General features: G+C 24.1%; 11 protein-coding genes across 11 annotated transcripts, besides 27 other annotated features; 2 read left to right on the plus strand and 9 right to left on the minus strand.

Annotated features, from left to right (window-relative positions):
- Positions 1–318: part of a repeat region that runs on past the window's edge.
- Positions 319–372: 54 nt separating this feature from the next.
- Positions 373–529: a microsatellite.
- A 1,069-nt stretch (positions 530–1,598) lies between these two features.
- On the minus strand, positions 1,599–2,501 carry EDI_197970 (uncharacterized protein; the record flags this gene model as incomplete). The annotated part of the gene is made up of 1 exon (XM_001739970.1): positions 1,599–2,501. One exon carries the CDS (start codon positions 2,499–2,501, stop codon positions 1,599–1,601), a length of 903 nt encoding a protein of 300 aa, XP_001740022.1.
- Positions 2,502–2,622: 121 nt separating this feature from the next.
- EDI_197980 (uncharacterized protein) lies at positions 2,623–3,600 on the plus strand (the record flags this gene model as incomplete). Its single annotated transcript, XM_001739971.1, has 1 exon — positions 2,623–3,600. The coding sequence occupies one exon, from the start codon at positions 2,623–2,625 to the stop codon at positions 3,598–3,600; it is 978 nt and encodes a 325-aa protein (XP_001740023.1).
- Positions 3,293–3,313: a sequence feature (AT_rich).
- A 62-nt stretch (positions 3,601–3,662) lies between the features above and the next one.
- On the minus strand, positions 3,663–4,019 carry EDI_197990 (uncharacterized protein; the record flags this gene model as incomplete). Its single annotated transcript, XM_001739972.1, has 1 exon — positions 3,663–4,019. The coding sequence occupies one exon, from the start codon at positions 4,017–4,019 to the stop codon at positions 3,663–3,665; it is 357 nt and encodes a 118-aa protein (XP_001740024.1).
- Positions 4,020–4,025: 6 nt separating this feature from the next.
- Positions 4,026–4,123: a sequence feature (AT_rich).
- Positions 4,124–4,146: 23 nt separating this feature from the next.
- EDI_198000 (uncharacterized protein) lies at positions 4,147–6,567 on the plus strand (the record flags this gene model as incomplete). The annotated part of the gene is made up of 1 exon (XM_001739973.1): positions 4,147–6,567. One exon carries the CDS (start codon positions 4,147–4,149, stop codon positions 6,565–6,567), a length of 2,421 nt encoding a protein of 806 aa, XP_001740025.1.
- Positions 4,747–4,789: a sequence feature (AT_rich).
- Positions 6,568–6,611: 44 nt separating the features above from the next.
- On the minus strand, positions 6,612–7,229 carry EDI_198010 (U3 small nucleolar ribonucleoprotein IMP3, putative; the record flags this gene model as incomplete). The annotated part of the gene is made up of 2 exons (XM_001739974.1): positions 6,612–6,927; positions 6,985–7,229. 2 exons carry the CDS (start codon positions 7,227–7,229, stop codon positions 6,612–6,614), a joined length of 561 nt encoding a protein of 186 aa, XP_001740026.1.
- A 53-nt stretch (positions 7,230–7,282) lies between these two features.
- Positions 7,283–7,361: a sequence feature (AT_rich).
- Positions 7,358–9,331, minus strand: EDI_198020 (uncharacterized protein; the record flags this gene model as incomplete). Its single annotated transcript, XM_001739975.1, has 1 exon — positions 7,358–9,331. The coding sequence occupies one exon, from the start codon at positions 9,329–9,331 to the stop codon at positions 7,358–7,360; it is 1,974 nt and encodes a 657-aa protein (XP_001740027.1).
- Positions 7,511–7,538: a sequence feature (AT_rich).
- Positions 9,332–9,338: 7 nt separating the features above from the next.
- Positions 9,339–9,416: a sequence feature (AT_rich).
- Positions 9,417–9,426: 10 nt separating this feature from the next.
- Positions 9,427–9,477: a microsatellite.
- On the minus strand, positions 9,478–11,388 carry EDI_198030 (uncharacterized protein; the record flags this gene model as incomplete). Its single annotated transcript, XM_001739976.1, has 1 exon — positions 9,478–11,388. One exon carries the CDS (start codon positions 11,386–11,388, stop codon positions 9,478–9,480), a length of 1,911 nt encoding a protein of 636 aa, XP_001740028.1.
- Positions 9,616–9,646: a sequence feature (AT_rich).
- Positions 10,695–10,720: a sequence feature (AT_rich).
- Positions 11,073–11,108: a sequence feature (AT_rich).
- Positions 11,325–11,353: a sequence feature (AT_rich).
- Positions 11,389–11,865: 477 nt separating the features above from the next.
- Positions 11,866–11,900: a sequence feature (AT_rich).
- Positions 11,901–12,064: 164 nt separating this feature from the next.
- Positions 12,065–12,190: a sequence feature (AT_rich).
- On the minus strand, positions 12,186–13,283 carry EDI_198040 (uncharacterized protein; the record flags this gene model as incomplete). The annotated part of the gene is made up of 1 exon (XM_001739977.1): positions 12,186–13,283. One exon carries the CDS (start codon positions 13,281–13,283, stop codon positions 12,186–12,188), a length of 1,098 nt encoding a protein of 365 aa, XP_001740029.1.
- A 58-nt stretch (positions 13,284–13,341) lies between these two features.
- Positions 13,342–13,402: a microsatellite.
- Positions 13,403–13,407: 5 nt separating this feature from the next.
- Positions 13,408–13,452: a sequence feature (AT_rich).
- Positions 13,453–13,672: 220 nt separating this feature from the next.
- EDI_198050 (uncharacterized protein) lies at positions 13,673–15,073 on the minus strand (the record flags this gene model as incomplete). The annotated part of the gene is made up of 1 exon (XM_001739978.1): positions 13,673–15,073. One exon carries the CDS (start codon positions 15,071–15,073, stop codon positions 13,673–13,675), a length of 1,401 nt encoding a protein of 466 aa, XP_001740030.1.
- Positions 14,036–14,057: a sequence feature (AT_rich).
- Positions 14,074–14,118: a sequence feature (AT_rich).
- A 38-nt stretch (positions 15,074–15,111) lies between the features above and the next one.
- Positions 15,112–15,180: a microsatellite.
- Positions 15,181–15,739: 559 nt separating this feature from the next.
- Positions 15,740–15,774: a sequence feature (AT_rich).
- Positions 15,775–18,000: 2,226 nt separating this feature from the next.
- Positions 18,001–18,050: a sequence feature (AT_rich).
- Positions 18,051–18,143: 93 nt separating this feature from the next.
- EDI_198060 (uncharacterized protein) lies at positions 18,144–19,382 on the minus strand (the record flags this gene model as incomplete). The annotated part of the gene is made up of 1 exon (XM_001739979.1): positions 18,144–19,382. One exon carries the CDS (start codon positions 19,380–19,382, stop codon positions 18,144–18,146), a length of 1,239 nt encoding a protein of 412 aa, XP_001740031.1.
- A 95-nt stretch (positions 19,383–19,477) lies between these two features.
- Positions 19,478–19,508: a sequence feature (AT_rich).
- Positions 19,509–19,940: 432 nt separating this feature from the next.
- Positions 19,941–20,000: a sequence feature (AT_rich).
- Positions 20,001–20,601: 601 nt separating this feature from the next.
- Positions 20,602–20,673: a sequence feature (AT_rich).
- Positions 20,671–21,402, minus strand: EDI_198070 (uncharacterized protein; the record flags this gene model as incomplete). The annotated part of the gene is made up of 1 exon (XM_001739980.1): positions 20,671–21,402. One exon carries the CDS (start codon positions 21,400–21,402, stop codon positions 20,671–20,673), a length of 732 nt encoding a protein of 243 aa, XP_001740032.1.
- Positions 21,403–21,603: 201 nt separating this feature from the next.
- Positions 21,604–21,897: a sequence feature (AT_rich).
- Positions 21,898–21,926: 29 nt separating this feature from the next.
- Positions 21,927–22,135: a sequence feature (AT_rich).
- Positions 22,136–22,173: the final 38 nt, after the last annotated feature.

A 22,173-nucleotide genomic window follows, 5' to 3' on the forward strand; every position in this document is an offset into this window, starting at 1 on the left:
GAGGATATGTTAATATAAATTAATAAAGTTAGAGAAGAGGTAAATGATCCAAAATCATTTTTATTTTCATCAAAATCAAAAAGAAGAATAAAATGAATGATGAAATTTGATATTAATAAACCACATATGCATTTTATTTATTTAATCAATCAGACGAATGTTTGTTTGAATTTGGATTAGGTGATATTTTTGTTTATAAAGAAAATGATAAAACAAAATCATATTGTGAACAATCTTCATTTGAATATAAAGGAATAACAAATTCACTTTGTGGAAAAGAATATCAAGAACATTTCACACCACACCGAATCATCGTGAACTTGTTATTTCTTTACAAAATCCATTAAATATGATTTTCCATTATACTTAATATCTTCTTTTTTCTTTAATTTCTATTATATCATATTATTTAATTTTGTATATCCTTTTATATTTCTTTTGTTTCAATATTTCATTCTTTGTTTCTTTTATATATTTCTTTTATCTTGATATTTCATTTTTATCTTATATTTATCCACTAATTCTTATTACAACAATAATCATTATAATGACTATTAATTTGTTCTGTTATTCATCGAAATGTATTATTCATTTCTTGATATTTAACAACATTAAAATAGAAATATAAACTTATAAAAATGAATGAATTATATGTTTGCCATAAGTTTATTATTCATAATTACATTTGATGCTAGAAATAATAGAGGGGGTTTGATTCAATTTACTTTATTCATTATTATCTTAAACTTGCTTTGATTCAAATGAAAAACAGTTTCAAGAACATAATATTACCATTCTTTAAATACTATACCAAACGAATTTGTAAAAGAAATATAAAACAATGAAAAAAGAAATTTAAATTCTAATTAATGTAATAGATAAACAAAGAATATTTCTAATAAAAACAATATAAAAGGGTAATTGGTTTTATGTTTGTAATAAAAAGTGCTATTCATAGTCTTATTATTTTTTTTGGATGTGAACTTATACTATTTGAAATAATTTTTGTTAATAATAATGTATCTTATAGTTGTTCTAAAATAATAAAAAGTAAGAACAAAGCAGATTTTATACTCTACACCACTTCGTTTTTACTTTTGGGTACAACTCATCCCGAGACTTTTGGGGAAATATGAGAAAAGTGGCACAGATTCTCATTGGTATGAGCTATTTATAAAAATACAATTGAAATGGAAGTGAGAATGGTTATTCAAAATCACTTGTTTCGATAACTTTTGATTAATCACAATCTTATTATTATAAACATGAACTTAACATGCTTTGAACCTGTCTCTGTTATACTTGATGGAAATACATTCATTCAGAACCCAAGTAATGAAATAAGTAAGACAAAAGATAAGAAAATGAGAATAGTTAAATCACAAAGAATGGATAAGAAGTTTCCTAAAATCAGGATTTCATTAGAATCACTAGAAGAATTGAAGAAGATTAGAAGGGATACACAATGTAAATCATATTGTGAAGTAGTTGAGTTTCTAATTGACCACTATATTCAATCAAAAATAACAGAAGATTGTAAATAATATTACTTTTTTATATTGATTTATGATTTTAAATGAAACAAACCATAAAAAACATCACTGAGGAATTAAATCAATAACAACAATCTCTGGTGGACAATTCACTCTAAGTCCATAATGACTTCCTATTCCAGATGTCACATAAACTGGAATTGATGTTTGGTTGTATTGTAAATGATATAATCCATGGATAACTTTCCATTTTTGTAAATCCAATAATCTCAAATACATAATTTTCCACCATCTCAACATCCATGCCTTGAAAAGTAATAATGGACAACCAATAAATGGGATAATGACTTGCCCACCATGAGTATGTCCACAAAATATTGCACTGATTTGAATATTTTGTTGATTAATATCATTCGATTCTGAAAAGATTGGGTCATTTAACACTGAAGGAGTATGAGACAATAAAATAATCTGTTGGTTTTGTGGTAGAACTAAAGTTGAATTATTTGTATAATAATCAATCCCAAAGAAATGAATACAATCAAATACATATTCCTCGTTTAATAATATTGAAATACCAATAGATTGTAATGCTTTGATAATATCATCTGGTGGTCGAAGTTTAATGTCATGATTTCCGATAATTCCAATACATTTAAATTTATGTGCAACAAATTCAAAAGATTTAATAAAGAGTATAATGTCTTCATGAGCAAGTTGGATATAGTCCCCAAGAAAAATTACTAATTCAGGATTAGTCTGAAATATTATATCAACTGATTGTTTAATTAATTTGGGATGAAAAGTTGTTTGATCTTGTTGGAAGTGGAAGTCAGAAAGGATAACTATCTTGTGTTTGTGACAAAGATTTTCTACAGGAAGAGTTAAAGACACTGGGATTAAGTTGTGGTAAGGAATAAAATGGAAATGAATAAAGGCTAAGAACAGAAAGAGAATGAATGTAAGTAATTGTGGACAAATAAAGAGAGAGAAGAGTGAAATAAACATTAGAAGTGATGAAACTTTATAGAAGTTCATTGTAAAAGAAAGGGAATGAATGAGAAACAAATAGTTTTATTTGAGAAAGAAAATAAGAAAAGAGAAAATCTAAAAACTTAAAAATAAAAAGATGAATGAGATATTACAATCACCATTCAATGTTATTAAAGGAATTAGTGTTGGACCATTTAAACTTGGAATGCCATTATTTGAAATTTTAAAGTCATTAGATATTGGACCAAGTGCAACCAACTCTGCACAAACATATATTAGTTATAATGAAGAATATCCAACAACAGGAAGAATTATTATTAAAAATTTGGCACATTCATTAACATTATATGTTGATACTAAAAAACAAATTCTTATTTGTATTGAAATTGAACATATGAAAGTTCAACTAAAACGATCTACTCATGAATTTCTTGTGCATACATCAGCATCTCCACAAGATCAAGAAGATAATTTTGGAAAATTATCTATAGCATTTAATAAATTAAAAGAACGAACAATCAATAATATAACAGAATTATATGATGGATCTATTATATTTCAATTTTCTGGTACTGCAGAGAAAGGAAATGAAAAAAAGAAATTAGGATTAACAAAAATTATTATTAAAGATGATAAAGTAGAACCATTAAATGAATATAGGTTATCTTTTCTTCAAGTTGATATTGACGTTCTTGCTCAATCATTAATTATAGGAAATATAATATTATATCACAAAGAACATGTTGAAAAAGTAACTGCTGATCTTGGTTTTCCACAAGGAGAAAAGAAAGTAAAAACAACTGGAGATTATTTTTATAATTATTTTTCACAAGGATTTGATATTCTCTTTGATTCAACAACTCATTGTATTAAAAAATTTGTTGTTCATTCAAATAATCCAAGTGATACATTCTTTGGTAATTATTCTAAATGTTTCTTTAATGTAAAATTCTCTAATGGTATTATTGTTACACCAGAATCATTATGGAAAGAATTAAATTTCAAAACTGAAGATCCAACACTTCTTGATGATAATATTGAATTATACCAATATGAAAATTGTTCCTTTGAAATTCATTCTAAAACAAGTTCAATATTAACTATTTTTATTTGAACAAAATCGAAACAATTTCTTAAATTATAATTTCATCTCAACCAAAAAATTAGATAAAGGTTTTAATTTTTGTTTATGTCATTAATCATTTCTAATAATATTTTTAATTTCTCAGAATTACATGCAGATGGAATTTCTAAATCCTTAATATCATCATAACTTAATCCAACTTTTATAATACATTCTTTAAAATATTTAAGTTCTTCTTCTGTTAATTTTAAATCACAAACTTTTGGTTTGTGACATTTTTCACTTTCTTCTTTTAATTTCTCATTTTCCTCTTTTAATATTTGTATTTCTTGATCTTTTAAGTTAAGTTCATTTTTTATTCTATTATATTCTTTCTGAATAAATTCAATTCGGTTTTGTGATTCCTCTTGAAGGGTATGATAATATAATTCCATTTGTTTGTCTGTCATAAACTGAAATTTAAATTATTTATATAAGTTTTCTTTTTTTTTTTATTTTATTATTTTTTTAGAATCTAATAGAAAACTATACAAATAACTTTATAAAATTATTACTAAACTATTAACTCATCTAATAATGCTCAGCTGGAAACCATCATATCCCCCTTGTCCTGATTTAACTTCTTCTATAGAAACAATAGCAAATGCAAAAGAGTTCATTAATCAATTGGATGAACATCTCATGAATAATAATGGTGTTGTCTTATTTGAAAAAATTGTTACTTTTATCTTTAACCAACCTACTTTGGGTTATGTAGCTGTTCCTCATTACATTCGGTTCAACGAAAAAACTCCAATCCCTTTAATTAATTTTGTAAGATATATTGTTCAATATGCACCATTTGATGAATTACCAGATTGTATTCTCCCATTAATTGTATCAACAGCAATTGAACTAATTAAAGGACATGAACCTGAAGACACTTTAGATGATCAAGATAATTTATTGTATGAACTCTACAAAATTCTTATACAGGCAATTATTATTGATGAAAAAATAATTGACTTAATCAATAAAACTATTCACATCATTATTAATCAACTTATTTCAATTCATCCACTACAATTTAAAGAACTCAGAAATACTGTTTATCAACTTATATCTTATTTACCAAATAAAGATGAAATAATGAATCAAATTGTAAGTCAATTAATCACTCAATATCACCAACAATTCATTAATTCATTATTTATTAAATCTAATAATTCAAATAAATATTGTGGAATGGAGAATTGTGGTGCAACTTGTTATATTAATAGTGTCATTCAACAACTTCATAATAATGAATCTTTTAAAGAGTCTATTCTTCAAAGTGATTGTGGTGATTCTTGTTTCATATTAAAAACATTATTTGAACGAATGGAACAAAACAAAAATTGGATTGTAACAAGAGATATTATTGAAAACATTCTTGGACCATCTAACAAAATTGATATTAGTGTTCAAGATGATGCATATCTCTTCTTAACTAATTTACTTGATATTCTTAATGAAGATAACAAAATACCAACTAACAATTGTATCAATGAATTTAAAATTATAACAAAAACAATATTGAAATGTACAGAATGTCAAAAAATTCGTGAAAGAAATGAAATAAACACATCAATATCTGTAGATTCTGTTAATAATGAATCATTAGATCAAGCACTAAATAATTTAATTAAAGAAGAAGAAATGAATGATATTGATTGTCCATTTTGTAATAAGAAAACAAAACAAATCAAACAAATAAGTTATGAATCATCTGAGAATCTCATCATTGGAATTAATAGAAATAAAACTATTGAAGGAGGAAGAAGTTATAAATTCAATAAACGATTTGAGTTTCCTCTTAAAATGAAATGGAAAGATAAAGAAATGGAATTAAATGGACTTGTTTTACATAGTGGAACAACAGAAATGGGACATTATACCTCAATCATTAAAGATAATAATGGAAAGTGGTGGAAATGTAATGATAAAGTTGTTGTTGAATATAATGAAAAAAGAATCCTTGAAGATGGATATGGAACGGTGAGTAATTCATTATCAGCATCAATTCTATTTTATAAAATAAATGAATCTAATCAAATTCAAAATTCTAACAAAGAACAAATTCAAAATATTAGTGAATATAACTCTATGAATAGTATTGTCCATGATAAACAACTTTATGAATGGACTGAAAAACAAATAATTGATTCTTCTTCACAATGGAAGAGTCAAGAATGCATTGATTTAATTACTCTCTTACTCTATAAAGGAGATTATTTATTCTTTAAAGATATTAATTCTTTAATTCCTATAATAAAAAATAAATCAATTACAATAATACAAGAACTTGTTTCAAAACAAAATGAATTACCTACAATAATTACTGATTGTATTGTTGGTATAACAACATTAAAAAATGCCTTAATATGTATTGAACTATTTGATAAATCATCAGAAAATAATACCTGGATTACAACTAAACTTGTTGAATTAATACCAAAATATACTACTTCACATCAACATATCCTTCTTTCAAAATTGTTCCTAAAATGTAATGAATGGTTTGGTTTATGTGAAGTAACTCCATATGAAATGTCAATTCTTCACTTGCTTATCCAATCTTCTTCTCTTTCAGAAGAGTCATATCAACTACTTTTAGTTCTATGTAACTATTTTCAACAATGGCTTATTCAAAACAATATTAAATTTATTCAAGATGTACTATCATTAATTACTACTACATCTCAGTTAAATAATATTAAACAATACAAAGACTCATTAAAAAAACTCATCAATACTACAGGAACTCTTCTTAATCTTCTTCCTCTTCTTAAATCACTCATACAACGATTAATCACAGAAAAAGATACTGAAAAACAAATAATATTGAAAGATTTAATTGTTACAACACAATGTACAATTAAATCAGAGAATAGTCGTATAGAAATAATGGATTATTATATGACTCTTCTTTTAAACCATTCAATACTTCAAGAATGTTTTGAAAAATTTATTAATTGATTTTTTTAGAGTGTTCAAATAGAAAAATTATTTCAAACAATCAATTAATCTATTCCTCCAAGATCATAATCATCTTCTTGACTTTTGAATTCATTAATTTTTCTTCTCATCTTTGATTCATCATCCCAAGTCACAAAATCTTCTTTTTTTCTTGAAACAATATATGCTGGATTTCTAATCACATCAGGTCCAACTTTGATATGACCTTGTTGAATTAATGTCTCTGCTTGTGTGACATCAGTTACCATTTTTTTTGCTTTTACAACAATAGCTAATCTTCTTCTACAAAAGTCAGAAGCATGAATAACATCAATCATATGTAATCCCTTTTCTGGTAGTATGATAACTCCTAAATCATATCTAACAACAATTATTAGTATAGTTTTTATGAACAACATTTTAAATTAACAAACAAACAATCTATCACAAATTCTCTTTGTTAATACCATTCGAAACGCATCATCTTTAGGTAATTTTTGTAACAAAAAACTAAGTTTTCTTAAATTTAATACTGCTTTTTCATAAGCTTCAAATTCACTTTCATCATGAATATGAAATCGAGCCATAATTCCTGCTTTTCTGATTCCTTTATCACGACTCCAATCAACAAAGTCAACTTTTTTCAATAACTTTGATTCATGATATTTAAGCTTTCTAACCATTAATTTCTTTTATGTTTTTATGATGTTTCAGGGTTATGGTATTTTTATAGTTCTTTTTATTATTCTTTTTATTATTTCTAATTTATGTTATAAATAACATTATTTAAAAATGAAAATAAATTTTTAAATTAACACATATTGACTTTTTGACACATTTCATGACTTGTTGATGAGATAAAGTCAAGTGAATGAGTGTCATACAATGTCATTAACTTCATTGCAATTTCATTACAACGACCAGTTGCTCCAATTGTTTCAAATTTATCACATTTCTTTTTGAGTAAATTAAAAATAATATTTTGTTTTTTTCTTTCAAATATAGCACTTCTTATTGTTTTAGCTAAAACAAAACATCTCTCACATAATTTTCCTTTTGTTTTATTCTTTTCAAAATGGGTATTAATTCTTTCTATTTGATATAATCTATCTATACTTCTTTTAACAACTCTTCTCCATTCATCATAATTAATTCTTAAATCTTCAATTAATGGATCATTTATTTGAATACCTTCTCCAAGTTGTTTTGCTGCAATATCTAATTCTTTTAGTGCATATTTTAATAATTCAAGATTTAATTGTTTAATTCCATTAATACCTTTACCTATTTCTGCCTGAGCTTTCCAATGGAATTCAGCTTCCCATTCTTCTCCTTTCTTACCCATTCTTTCACAATATTTTCTTAGTCGTTCAAATGCATTCTTTCGTTTTAAAATTCCTTCTGCAATCTTAATTGCCCAACCACTATGTGCTCTAACTAATGTTTCTTGAACATATCTACGAATTTCTTCTATTCCCATTTCTAACATTCTAACATCATTGTTAGCAATATCTAATTCACCAATAACATTTCTTCCTTTTTGAACTGCCATTTTTAACCATTCTCTTCTTTGAATATGTCTTTTTAATTCTTCTTCAATGGCTTTACTTTCTTCAATAACAACTCTTCTAAATTTCTTTTCTTCAAATTGACTTTCTTGTTCTTGACTTGTATTCATTGGTCCAATAATTTCTTTTCCATTAACTTTTTTCCACATATTATCATTACCAGTTATACTCTTTGCTTGAATTCGAACACCATTCATCATACCATTATTTCTTTGTATTGCACTTCTTTCTGAAAGAATAACCATTGTTTCACCAATAACAGTGATTCTTTCAATAGATTTTCTGATTAATTTTCTTAACTCAATAATAATATTATTTTCTGTCTCTTTTACATGTTTTTTAATAATTCTTTTTCTTTCTTCTAATTCTTTTAAATGTAATTGAATGTGTTTTTGTTCTATTTCAGGAATTCCAGTAGATTTTAATCTTTCTTGATTTTTTCTTATTTGAAGTTTAACATCTAATAGTTTTTCTCTCCAATTTCCAACTAAATCTATTAATTTCTTTCTTTGTTCATTTTCTACTTCAAATAATTCTTTCTTTAATAATGTTTTTTTGATATTTGCTTTTTTAACTTCTTGTTTTAATCCATTTTGTTCAGCAATCTTTTGAATAGTTCGATTCATTAAGATTTTTGTTTTTAACTTTAGTTGTTCTAATTTTTTCTTAGTGACATGTTGATTGATTGGAGGATGGTGTGATGCTTTTTGTTTGATAAGATCAAGATTAATTTTATCAATTTCTTCACGAAAAGTTTCTTTTGTTTTTCTAATGTTTGTTGCTGCTTTATTTCCTTGTGCTCTTTGAAGGGCTTCATCAATATACATTTTTCTATATTTACTAATACTTTTGCTCATTTCTTTTGCCATTTTCTTTGCATTTAAATTAATTCGTTTTTGTTCATTAGCTAATTCAATTGTAATCTTTCTAATTTTTCCTGCTAGTTTTGGAATTCTTTTCTTATCAATTTGGTCTTTTGAATGTACTAATTTCTCTAATTCTTTTTTGTAAAATGTTAAATGAAGTTTAAGATGTTCTAAATGATGTGTATGAATTACTTCAATAGGATTTTTTGAGAGTTGTTTATCTATTCGTTTTGAAATTAATTTTTTAAATCGTTCTAATTCAGGTTTTGTAATTTGTAATTTCTTTTTTTGTTCTAATGTTTTAGCAAAACACAAAAAGAAGAAGAGAAGAATAAAAGAAATGATTTTCATAGAAAAGTTAAATTAAAAATGAATTTTTAAAGATTTTAGATTAATTAGAATTAATTTATTAATATATAAATTATAAATAAATTTTGATGTTTTTTTAAAAAGAAAACTAAAAAATAAAAAGAAACTTAAAATAAGAATACAAATAATTAATTAAGATGTGATATATTTAATTCATATTTTAATTTTCTATACCAATTATCATGATCACATACTTCTAATAAATGAAGTTGTAATTGAGATTGAGTAGGATTTTGAGGTAAAGGATGAATAATTGGTTCAACACCAATTTTATTTTTAATTTGATTAATAATATTTGAATCTATATCATCAAGAAGATAAAGTTTAGGAGAGGCAGGTTGAGATATTATTGGAGATAAATCTTTTTTAGTATTTTTTAATAGAATAGTATCACTTCCAAAAACAATTCTTTTTACTGAAATAGAAGCAATTTCCATGAAAGTTTTATAATTATAATCAGCTTTATAAATAATATCAGTTTTTAAAAATCCTTGAAGACTTTGGAGATAAATTAATAATTCATCAAATTTAAATTCACTTGATTTTATTTTTTGAGAATGATCTAATAAAATAGATGCTCCAATAAATAAATGAAATTTTCTTGAAGGATAAGCAAAGATAGAATCCCAAATTCTAAAGATATTTGATAAACTAAATTCTCTTTTAAATAATAGAATTAACCATTGATATACAAAAACAAAACCATTACATTTGTTCATTATTACATTATATAATTCATTATCTAATATTTGAATAATATATCCAAATCCAGTTAAAATATTTTCCATAGTATTATCACAAAATGGTGATATAAATTCCATAATATTACAAAATAATGAAAATTGTTCTTTTTCATCATCAACTACTTTTAGAATAACTGCTAAAATATCTGTCATTCCTTGTTTAAATCCAATATTACTATGACTACCACAATATGCTTCTAAAATTCTTTTTATTTTATAATAGTCTTGACTTTCACGTTTAAAATAAATTCCATCAATTTCTGTTCTTGGAATATCTTTTAAAATATTATCTTTTATTTTTTTCCACCATTCTAAATTAATTATATTAAGATATTCAACAATAATTAATGATGGAACATAAAGTTCTTCATATGATCCTCCAAGACATTTCTTCCAACCAAATCCTCTTACATTTTCTTTTAATCCAGAATAAAATGTATTTAATCTAATTATTTCATCATTAGTAAATGGATTAATTATTTCTTCTCCAACAGTTAATTTATTCCATTCAAAATAAAAACTATTTAATTCTTCATTAATAATATTTTCTTTTGTTAATTTTAATGATTTTCTTTTAGGTTTCTCTTCAATATTCTTTTGTGAATTTAATTTTAAATTAATATTTAAACAAACACTTTTTGATCTATGACGTATTGTTGATGGAAGAGATAATGATTTATATACTTTATCAATACCATTTGTTAAAATTGTTTCATTTTCTTTATGTTTTTGAGAAATTGGAATATGTTTATCAATTTGAGAATTTTCATTATCAAATATTTGTTGTTTAACTTGATAAGATATTGGAAATATATCTTTCTTTATAGGATGATTTAAAATACATTTAAATCCATTCATATTAATTTGTTCAATAAGAATATCTATTGTTGCAGTTGTTGGAAATAAGAAATTTGGATAAATAAGAAATACATGTGTTTGTGTTTTAAAATGAATTTGATAGAATCGTTTGTTTGTAGTTGAATTAATTATTTTAGTATTTAAAATTTCAATTAATTCAATATGTTCTACTTTTAAAATATATTCAAATTCTCCTAAATTTTCTGTTGAATTTGTTTGTAAATTTAATGTTGGTATGTATTTTAATGTAATAATCCCATCAATTGAACATAACTCTAATTTCCCTTCAATTAAATAATCATTATTCATAATACAAATATTTGAAAACATAAATAATGTTTTTTCTAATGGAGGTGTTGTTGTTGTAGAATATGAATTTTTAAATATTATTTTACTTAATTTTGATTCTCCTTTGTAACTATTTGATAAGGTTTTCATTTTAACTGAAATTGTTTTGATTTTATTTTTATAAAGTTCTTTTTTTTCAAATTTCAATGAATTCTTTGAACAGATAGATTGAAAATTCATTCTCAATAAATAATACTTTTGTTGTCTTAAAGAAAAAAAAAATCAATTTAATTACACAATCAAATATTTTCTTCAACAACTTCAAAATAAAAAAAAACCATTTTGTCAGTTATATTGGTTGTTATTCTATTCCAGAATACAACTACTGTTTATAAAACAACTTCTTCAGAATATCATTAAAACTGATGGATTCTTTCATAAAACATATTATACTCAATTCAATAGAATATATACAGAATTCTTCTTAATACAAAACACTCAAAAAAAAAACAATATATCTTCCTATGAAAATAAGATAATTGAATAATAAATAAAATGGAAGAAAACAATGAATAAAATAAATTTATGACATTAGAATCATATAAATATTAGATACTTAGATTTACCAAAAAAATATATTAATTGAATAATTTAATATTAATGTGTTCAATAAAAAGAAATGTTACTTTAAAAGTAATTGAATACTATTGATCTACTTAAAATTATCTTCAACATTGATAAATTCATTAAAAATAAAATCTGTTAACTAGGTAATTCATATTTATTATAAAGATTATAAAAGAGCTTTTAAATAGATAACTAATTCATTTATATTTAATACATTATCATTATATAACAAATAATATTTAATAATGTTAATATTAATTAAAAAGAACAATTTAAAAAATAAAGAAGAAAAAAAAAAGAATACAATTCAATATTAATTTTTAAAGAATCTTTTGGAAATAATCTACTCTTATATCAATAGCTCTATTCAATATACGAGAAAAGGTTATATCATTCATTTCTTTACAATAATTCCGATTAAGTTTATTAACTTCTTCAATATCTCTAATATCAACAACATGACTAACAATATCTTCAATCAATGCAGCAGCAAAACAAACAATACCATTTCTAAATCCTTTTCCTCGTGGATCTGAAATAAAACGATCCCAAATAACAATAACTTTTTCTACAGTGAATTCTCTTGAAAAAAGACATACAAACCATCTCCATGTTTGTTGTTTTAACATTTGTTCATCCATTTTCAATGCTTTTGAATTCATTACTTTGAGTAAATTAAGAAAATCATTCATTAATCCTATTGCATGAATATCTTTTTCTATTCCATAAATATTAACTGCAAGTAAACTTGATAATGCTTCAAGAAATGAATATGTAGTTGATTCTATTCGTTTGAGATCTTCTAAAGAAAGTTGTATAATATCTTCAACTTTTAACTTTTGTTTAGTAAACATATCCACAAGTACAATAATAATAATTGAAACAATATCATTTAATCCTTGAAAATATCCTTTTGGATGTATATATAGAAACATTCTTAATACTCTTCTAAGAACATTACGAAGACGGTCTGATTGAAACAAAGAATCATATCCAATAGGATATGTTCTAGTTACATCCCAATCAATAACTTCAGCATCTTCAGAATATAAAAATTGATCTGAATCAATATGAAATTCATTTACATTATTCCAATATAAAAGATTATTTTCATTATTACTTAAACCTCTAATTTCTTGTGTTGTTTTAGGACGAAGAAGTAATGCATACCAAACAAATCCTCGAATTTTTCTTGGAATTCCAAAACAACACACTTGTCTTACTTTAAGATAATCTCGTTTATTTAAATATTGACAAATTTCTCCACACATAGAATAATCCCCTTCAAAATCTACTTTATCTATTAAAAGATTACTAACTGCTGTTGTTGTTCCTTTAAATAATGAGCTAATTGCATTTGACACATTTGTTCCATTAATAAAATCAAAAATCCCTTTCTTTTCTTCTTTTCTTTCCATAAGATAGAAACAATGACAGTTCCTCTTCAATTTTTCGTTCCTTTTCTCAATAACATTATTTGTTTTTTTTTTTTTTCTCTTTCTTTCTTGATTTGTGTGATTCTTTTTTTGTTTTTTTTCATTCAATTTATTTTTAGAACTTTAAATATCAATTTATTTTTTATTTTTTCAAAATGAAAGATTAAGATAAAACAAAAGCAAATAGAGTTTAATGAATTCATAGAAGTAATTATCTTCCATTTTATAATGTCTAGATAATTTATTAGAATATGAAAAAAAAGATAAGTCAAAGTTATCAAATTCTTAAACTAAATGGTAATATAAAATCAATAAAGAGAAGAAATAAAAATTAAATTTTCATTCAAAATCAATCAATTGAAAAATGGAATTTATAAAGAAAAGTCCCAAGAATTTTGTTGCCATGATGATTCTTCTTTAGATGTAGTTGGTTGAATTTCATCAATATGACGTTCAACAATTAAATTCTTTACATTTTCTCTAAAAGTACTTGGGACATCATAAGGATCATATGAACATAAAGGACAACTAATAAATTGAGGTTCACTTAACAAAGCATGTTGAGCTAATACTTGTTGTGGGTCCATTAATTGTTTTTCTTTACAAATATTAACAAATTCTCTAATTGTTTTTTGACTACAATTACCAAGAGGATTACATTGATCAACTATCATATGAACTAATATTGATTGTTGTCCAAATAATCTACTAATATCTGTTCTTGTTTGTAATTCAATAATTTTATTATTAATAATACGAAAAACTTGTTGACATAATAATAATTTAATAATAACATTATTTTCTATTTTAAATATTTCTCCAATTTGATTAATTATTTCTAATGTTATAGTAGCAGGTAATATTGTTGAATCTGCAACAAATCCTCCAAGATGACAAATATATAATGCACGATAACTATCATTAATATTATGATTTTGTACATTTTCTATTAAAAATTTAACAAATTTACAACATCTTTCTTCATTATAACAATATGATAAATAAGCAATTGGTACATGTGTTAAATAACTTGCTCTTGCAACATATGCATCAAAAGCAATAAAAAAACTTTGTTCTAATTCTAATGGAATATCTTTTATCCATCCAAGTAAGAAAGAAATAATATTATCTAATGAACTTGCTGTATCATTTTCTTCCATAGCAAATAATTCTGTAGATTTTTGTAATTCAGAATCATATAAAACTGCTCGATCAATACTAGCTAAAATTGCTAATCCTGCAACTTCTGGTACTGAAGGAATAGCTTTTAAAAAGAATAAAATATATGTACAAAATTCATTAATTGGTCTCCAACGTGTAGGAACACATTTAGTAAAAATTTGTGGAAAAACTCTAGAAGAAAGAGGAACAACTTCAATAAATTTTTGAAAGAGATTACTTAAGACAGGAAAAATTACTTCATTATCTGGAATAACTCTAAGAAATAAAGAATTAAGAGCACCTTGAACATGTGTTGTATTTGCTGTAACTAAATGAAGAAGAAGTGTTCCATAACCTTCATAAATAGGTTGACTTGGAGGAAGTTTAATTGTATATATTGCATTTAATAATTCAGTATGAGTTGATTGAATTAATGAAGTACATTGAGTTAGTGATTCAATCCACGTTATTATTTTATCATTAAAAGGGTTATTTAATTGTTGAACTAAAAAATTATATTTAAGAGAATCATGAAGAGCAAATCGATTTATTGCTTCTTGAACAAATTTAACAGTACTTTCTAATTGTTTTGAACACTCTGTATTAGTCATATATTATTAATTTTTCAAGTTTTCTTAGTTTTTAATTCTTTTATTTATATTTTTTTTTTATTTTTTTTTTAACCCTTTTTATTTCTTTTATTTGTTCTTTCTTTTATATCCATTCTTCCTCTACTTTCTTATTCTAATCTATTACTTATTTTCTTAATATGAATTAAAAAAAGGATGTTCCTTCTTTATGAAACACATATTTCTAACAAAGTAAATCTTCCTTATTCTTTGAATCTTATCATTGTTTCAAAAGAGGGTTTTATTTTTACATTTACTTTGAGGAATGACTTTGATGTATCTTTTTTTTTATGTGATATATCCCATATTCTACTTAAAAGAAAAATCATTTTGTTGTTATTAATTTTCTGTTTTTTCATAAAAGTTCTTTTGTTTTCTTTTAAATAATAATCTCTTTCTGAAATGTTCCAAATAATTTATATCATTAAAACACTATCTTTATAATCAAAGAAGATTATATTTATTCACTTTTCATAACAAAAGTAAAGTACATCTAAACAATAATTCAATTAAACTAAATACAACCTATAAAATCTTCTAATTCTATTTACCAATAAATGATGATTTTTCCTTTATTGTAAATAGTTATTCCTTTCTAGAACAAAAATTCAACCATTGTAAGAATATAATTCAACTCTAACATATATCTAAATTATTTATAATAAAAGAAATTTAATTTAAATGAGTTGAATTAAACCCAAAAGAATTGTACTATAATCTGTGTACTTTTTCAATAATTTAATGAAGAAATGATAATAGAAATTATAATATTTTGAAGAATAAATTAATAACACACTCTTTTGTAATTAATTATTGAAATGTTAAATATTTGTTTATTCTTTATTATCCATGGATTTATGGTTGTGTTAGTGAAGTAATTCTAGTAAAAGTGTGATAAAGATTATTTATTTGTGGTAGTGTTAGTGTTGTATTAAAGACATCTTTGCTAGATTTCCAATTAAACCATTGTGGTTCATTCAAATCAACAGAACAAACAAAAACTAATTGATTAAACTAATTAAAAATAAAAGAATCAAACAAACATTTTTCTGTAGAAAGATGATTCCAATTAATATAATGAAGTAATGCATTGACAATTGTACGTTGATCATTTTCAAGTACTATATCATCAACAACTAATTGTATTAATGTTTCTAACTCAACAATTATTAAAATAAGACTACGTATAAACTTGTTTCTGAATGGCTCTCTGATTTCTTTGAGAGTAGTAATTTTTTGTAATAATGTTATCAATGAACCAATAAGAAGATGTAAAGACAAAAGACTGTCATCTGTTAAATCTTGTTTATCCGTTAACCAAAATATAAAATCAATAGTTTCTACCATTCTTGTGATGTTATCAATAAAACATCGTGAGAGATTAATTCCTGAAAAACACTCTGAAAGATATTCTTGAGAAGCCGTGATTAGTGATACTAACAAATTTGATTTAAAAGGAAGAACTAAAGTGGAAAGAACAGACCCAACAGATTGAAAAATTGAAAGTGGAAGTGATGAACCAGTCACTCGATAAAAAGGCATTGGAGCTATAAATCGAAGAAGATAAAATGAAGAAGAATAACTAGACTTATTGAGTTGTAAAAGATACATTTGTAATGATACTGGAAAAAGTGAAGAGATTTCAATCACTTTTGATGAAGTAACTTCTATTAAATGTGGTAGACATTGAACTAAAAACTTTAAAGTAACATCTTTTAATGATAATGGTAATATTTCAAAGTAATTAAGTAAAGATAAAACCAATGTTTGTAAGTAATTATTGAATTTTGAAAGAAATGATTTTGGCATAATTACTGAGTGATATAATAAAATTGATGAAAAGTGAATAAGATCCTCGAAGATAGTGAAAGAATTAGATTCTAATGGAAGAGAAACTAAATAAAAAAAGAAGTCTTGAAGACTAGAGAAATAACATGGTAAAATATGATTTGATAAATCACACAAAAATAATGAGATAATTTGTGAAGATAATTTCATTGATGATTTAGAAAATAATGACAAAGAACGAGAATGAAAAAATTGTAATTCAGACAAATAACAGTAATGAAAATAATAACAAAGATGAACCAAATATGTTTGAAGTGAATGATCTTCAAATGAAATATCCTTCAAATATGTTTGAAAATCAAATAATTCTTCATTTGGTTCTTCTTGTGTTTTTGAAGAATTACAGGGTAGAATACAAGAATTAATTGGTTTTGGAGGTATTTCTAATAACTTTTTTAATAGAAAAGAATTAAACTGAATTGGAGTTGGTTCAAAATATTTTAGTCCACCAATTAACGAATGAAAGATAATTGAAATAGTAATTGGTGTTAGTGTTAATTCAATGGGAAAAATATCAGAATTTTGCTTATGGTTAATGAGTGTTCTCAAAAAGATAATTAACCCACCTTTTTGGTGAATATCAAAACATAACTTACTTAATTCTTCAACTATTGAGATTGTTTTATTGTTAATAATTGAGATATTTTCAAGCATTGATTCTTTGAAATGTTCGAAATCAATGAATTTCTGTTGTTCTGTATCTTCTTTTAGACTAACGGTTAATGAAAAAATTTGATTAAGAAGAGACACAATGTCAAAATGTTCATAGACATAATTGGTTTGAATTAAAAAGTGTAAACAATGAATAGAATTCAATGACTTATTATGAAGAAATTTCTGAAGTAATTGATTAATTTGTTTATGATTATTTATACTGTGAAACAAAGCATCAATAAATTTTATATGTTCTTGAAACTTTTCTTTCTTATTAATCCATGAATCTATCCAAAGTTCTATTTCTTCATTTTTATACTTCATGTAACAATTATTATTGTTGTTATTATTAAATTTCATAAATTCTTCTTCAATTTTATCCATATATAATTTTTAGTTCATAGTTCTATTTTAAAAGAAAAATGAAATTAAAAAACAAATACTAAATTTATTATTTCTACTTATTCATTCTTTTTTTTCATTATACCCAACAATTGCTTTTGTTTCCTTTTCACTTGTGTTTTTCTGATAACAAATAACATCACTTTTACTATGACTTTTTCTTGTGGTTGTTTACAACAATAACCTGTTCATGGGGTAATTCATGTGATTCGTTATGTTTGGTTTCTGTAGGAGTTGTAAGTAAATAAGGGACTGACGTTCTTTTTACTTTTCTTTGGAATAAAATGTCTTTAACACTATTTCTCTTCTCAAATACATTCAAATCCTTCAGTGCTTCATCACTAAACATTTCTTTAGCATTAGGAATCATCACACTATGTGATTTTCTTTTTGTTTTTGGATGTAATAAAGAAGGGTCTTTCTTTGCATCTTCTACTAATTGCTTAAAAGCGATCAAATCGTTTGGTTCTAATCCAAGAAATTCATATTCATCAGGAAACATTGTCATGAAATTATCTACTGTGCAATATCCAAAAGAAATCAATAAATCAGTCAGATGTTGGAGGTTTCTTTGACTGAGAAATGTACTTATTTCATTAAAAGAATTAAACTGATACTCTTTTGGTCTCTCTTTCTCTATTTCGTCTCCATTAAAATAACCTGCCAAATCTGGAATGAACCCTACAAGAAACTTAATAATTTCATCAGTTAACTCATCACAAAAATGTGTTTCTAGATCATAACTTCCATTATCTATCATAGCAATTCCTTTTTTATTTTGAAGCAGTGAATAAAGTTTTCTGATATATTTTTTTTCATTAATTAACTGACCAAAAATAACAGCAACAGGTGCAATTACTGCTTTTATATGACTAACTTTTTGAAATTTAGATAAAGTAACTAGGGATGTATTAACTAGTGGATTAACAAGAATAACTCCTCCAACTGAATGTTCTTTTCTACATTTATATGCTTGGAATAAAGTTGGTGCTGCCCCAGCCCCTTTACCAAATAGAATAATTTTATTTGAATCTACGTTCATTGTCTTAACAATATAATCAAAAACTTGAACAATAACTTTAGCTAGTGAATCTTCAGAAAATTCTGTTGTTCCGTTCATGTATCCTGGGTACTCATAACCAACAACAACAGAATGAAGTAATAATGACATTTTTCTTAACCATTCATAAATTGTTTCTAATCGCTCTGTTGAATGGTGGCTATAAAGAATTGTGCATTTTGGTTGCTGGTCTGATGGAGAAATAATAACAGATGGAATACTTCCATTGATTTCAAGATAATGTGGAAATGTTTCACAATGACTAGACTTTCTTTTTTTCCAGTGTTTTGCACCTTTCTTTAAAGAGACTTGTGTTTGTTGTTCCATCTAGGCTGAATGATTCCTTCTAATTAAGTTCCTTTCTTTATCAAATCCTCTATCTAAATTTAGTTTTGGTATTTTTCCTTATGATGAGACGGAGGTATATTTTTTTTTTAGTTAATTTTTTTATATGATAAGCTTATTTGTCATTTGAAATGCTATTTTTAGAAATTATTTATTTTTGTTGAAGAAAACACAAACTTTCTATTTTGAAAGTTGACGTGGAAAATAGTTCGGTTACTCTATAAATAAAAATAGACACTGTCTTCATGAAATTAAAAATAGAAAAGGCAGGCAAACACATGAATAAACAATAATAAATTCAATAATTGATGAATACCATCTTTTTGAGTATTGTTTGATTTAAAAATCATTATCATTATCAAATATTATCATATAAGATTTTAAGATTAGTTGGTTTGATTGTATAGAATGAGGAGATGAGTTTTGAGAAATATTTGAACTCCACATTGTCACTCTAAGTGTTGTTGAGAAGTTATTTTAGAAATTTAATATTCATGAAGATTAAATTTGCTACAGAACCTCTTATCTTCAACTCTTGTCTATTTATTATATGTATTTATCATAATTCATACTTAAACTAATAATATTATTATTATTTTTCTTATAGCTATTGTTATAAAAATACTTTAGAATAAAGACAAATTAGAAAAATGATTCAAGAAAAATAAAGAAAGAAAATAAACAATTGGTTTCTTCTCATTTCTAAGTAGTTCATGTTAGACATAATAGTTGTGATCGTTCATTTCTTCTTTTTATTATTCTTCGGTACTATTTATCATTTACAATACATAATTATTTAAGAATTCAATAGAGTTCTAGTAAATGACTTGTTCTACTTATGTAATACAGTTTTCTTGAGCTGGATTAAATATGATGAGTGGTTTAGTTTGAATAACTCACCCTCATGTTCTTGCTATTGAGAGGTGCATGAAGAATTATCAATTAATATATATAGGTGTTTTATTTCTGAATGAAGGAATTGAATTATAAGAAATAAAATTTTAAGACATTATAAGCTAATTTAATTCCCTACAAAATAACACAATCCAATAGTAAATTATTACGAGAAAAATGAATAAGAGCATCTTTAGTTTATTTAAAATAAAAAGATTAAAGATTATAAAGATGAGATTAGAAGAAAATATTTCATTTTTTATACTTTTTCTTTTATACAGAAAAGTATTTTAAGAAAAAACCAAAGAAAAAAACAAATATTTTGTTAAATAATTTTGATATTAACAAATAAAATATTGCTATAAAATAAATAAAATTACATGGTAAAACTAAATGGTATTTGTTCATTTGGAACAAAATAAATTTCATTACCATCAGAAATATATGAACCTACAATAGACCCTTCAATTGGAATACTTTGAGCAATATTTTGTTGACACATTTCAGTTTTATAGAAACTGAATGGAAGAGTAGGAATAGAAGCATGATTAGCCTGTAACGATTCGTTAGTAACAGTAATAGTCATTTCTCTACCAAACATTTCTTCAATTTGTTTACTAAATGCAGTACCAACAGATTCAAGTAATTCACTTCCAATAACATCACCAAAAGGTGTAGTTAATGAACTAATTTTAACTAAACGTTCTGTACATTTAGTTTTTTTAGTTTGTTTAATACTAAAAGAATATCCAAGTGTCCTTAAAAGATATAATAATCCATTATTAATTTGTGCCTCTTTACTTCTATTATATTGTTTATCATTCATAGAATTAATATCCATAGGCTCTTCTCCAACTACTTCCTTAATTAAAGAATCACTCATAGAGGCAAGTGTATTTTGGTCATATAATGTGCCATTCAAATTAACGGTTTCAGGTAAGTACATCTTTACCGTTTGTTTAGATCTTTTAGTCTTTCTAAATGTAACACTTCCATTCATTTGTGAAATGAACACATAAACTATTGCATTAGTTATACATGCCTCACTACTTCTAGAAACTCTCTTACGATCACGAGAGAGTGATGGTTCTGGACAATTCATAGCCATTTGGAATATTGTATGGTTTCTTTCTGTCACTATTTCCTTTAAATAGGTTTATTTTTAAGTTCTTAGATCTAGGTATTTAAAATAACCAATCAATTTAAAAGAACTAGAAAAATACAACCAATCATTTATGAAAATCTTTAAATTAATTATATAGTTCCTTATTATTTTTGTGTCAATTTGATTCAATAAAGAGTGATGAAGTTTTTATAATTAATAATTGTTATATATAACGTATAATTATAACAAAATCAAATAAGGAGTTAAAATTATTAATTGTTATTTTATTTGATAAATTTAATTAATCAAATAAAATTAATATATTCATATATAAATATTTATTTTAAAATTAATTTTATTATAATAATTGATATTGTGATATTGTATTGTATAAAATAGTAAATATATGATGATTAACAATTATATTCTTTATATTTTTTTTATTTAATTTATGTTTATTTTGATTATTTATAATTTTCTTATTAATTAATAATAAAAGATTGATATTATGGTTGTTCAAATTTCTCAATTATTATTTCATTATTTTAGTATAATTTTTATCTAATTAAATGTATTTATTTTATGAATATGAATCAATTTTGTAAATATAATTTGATAACATTATTTTAGAATAATACATTAAATAGATAATAAATAATAATGAAAATAAAATATAAAATGCAGAATATTAGAATTAATTTAAATTTCTTTAATAATTAATAAGTAATTAATTAAAGATATTGTAAACCAATTACTTCTCTATTGTTCTAATAC

Source organism: Entamoeba dispar, genomic scaffold, assembly GCF_000209125.1.
Source record: "Entamoeba dispar SAW760 scf_1105229462641 genomic scaffold, whole genome shotgun sequence".
In the NCBI taxonomy this organism is placed as follows: Eukaryota; Evosea; order Mastigamoebida; family Endamoebidae; genus Entamoeba; species Entamoeba dispar.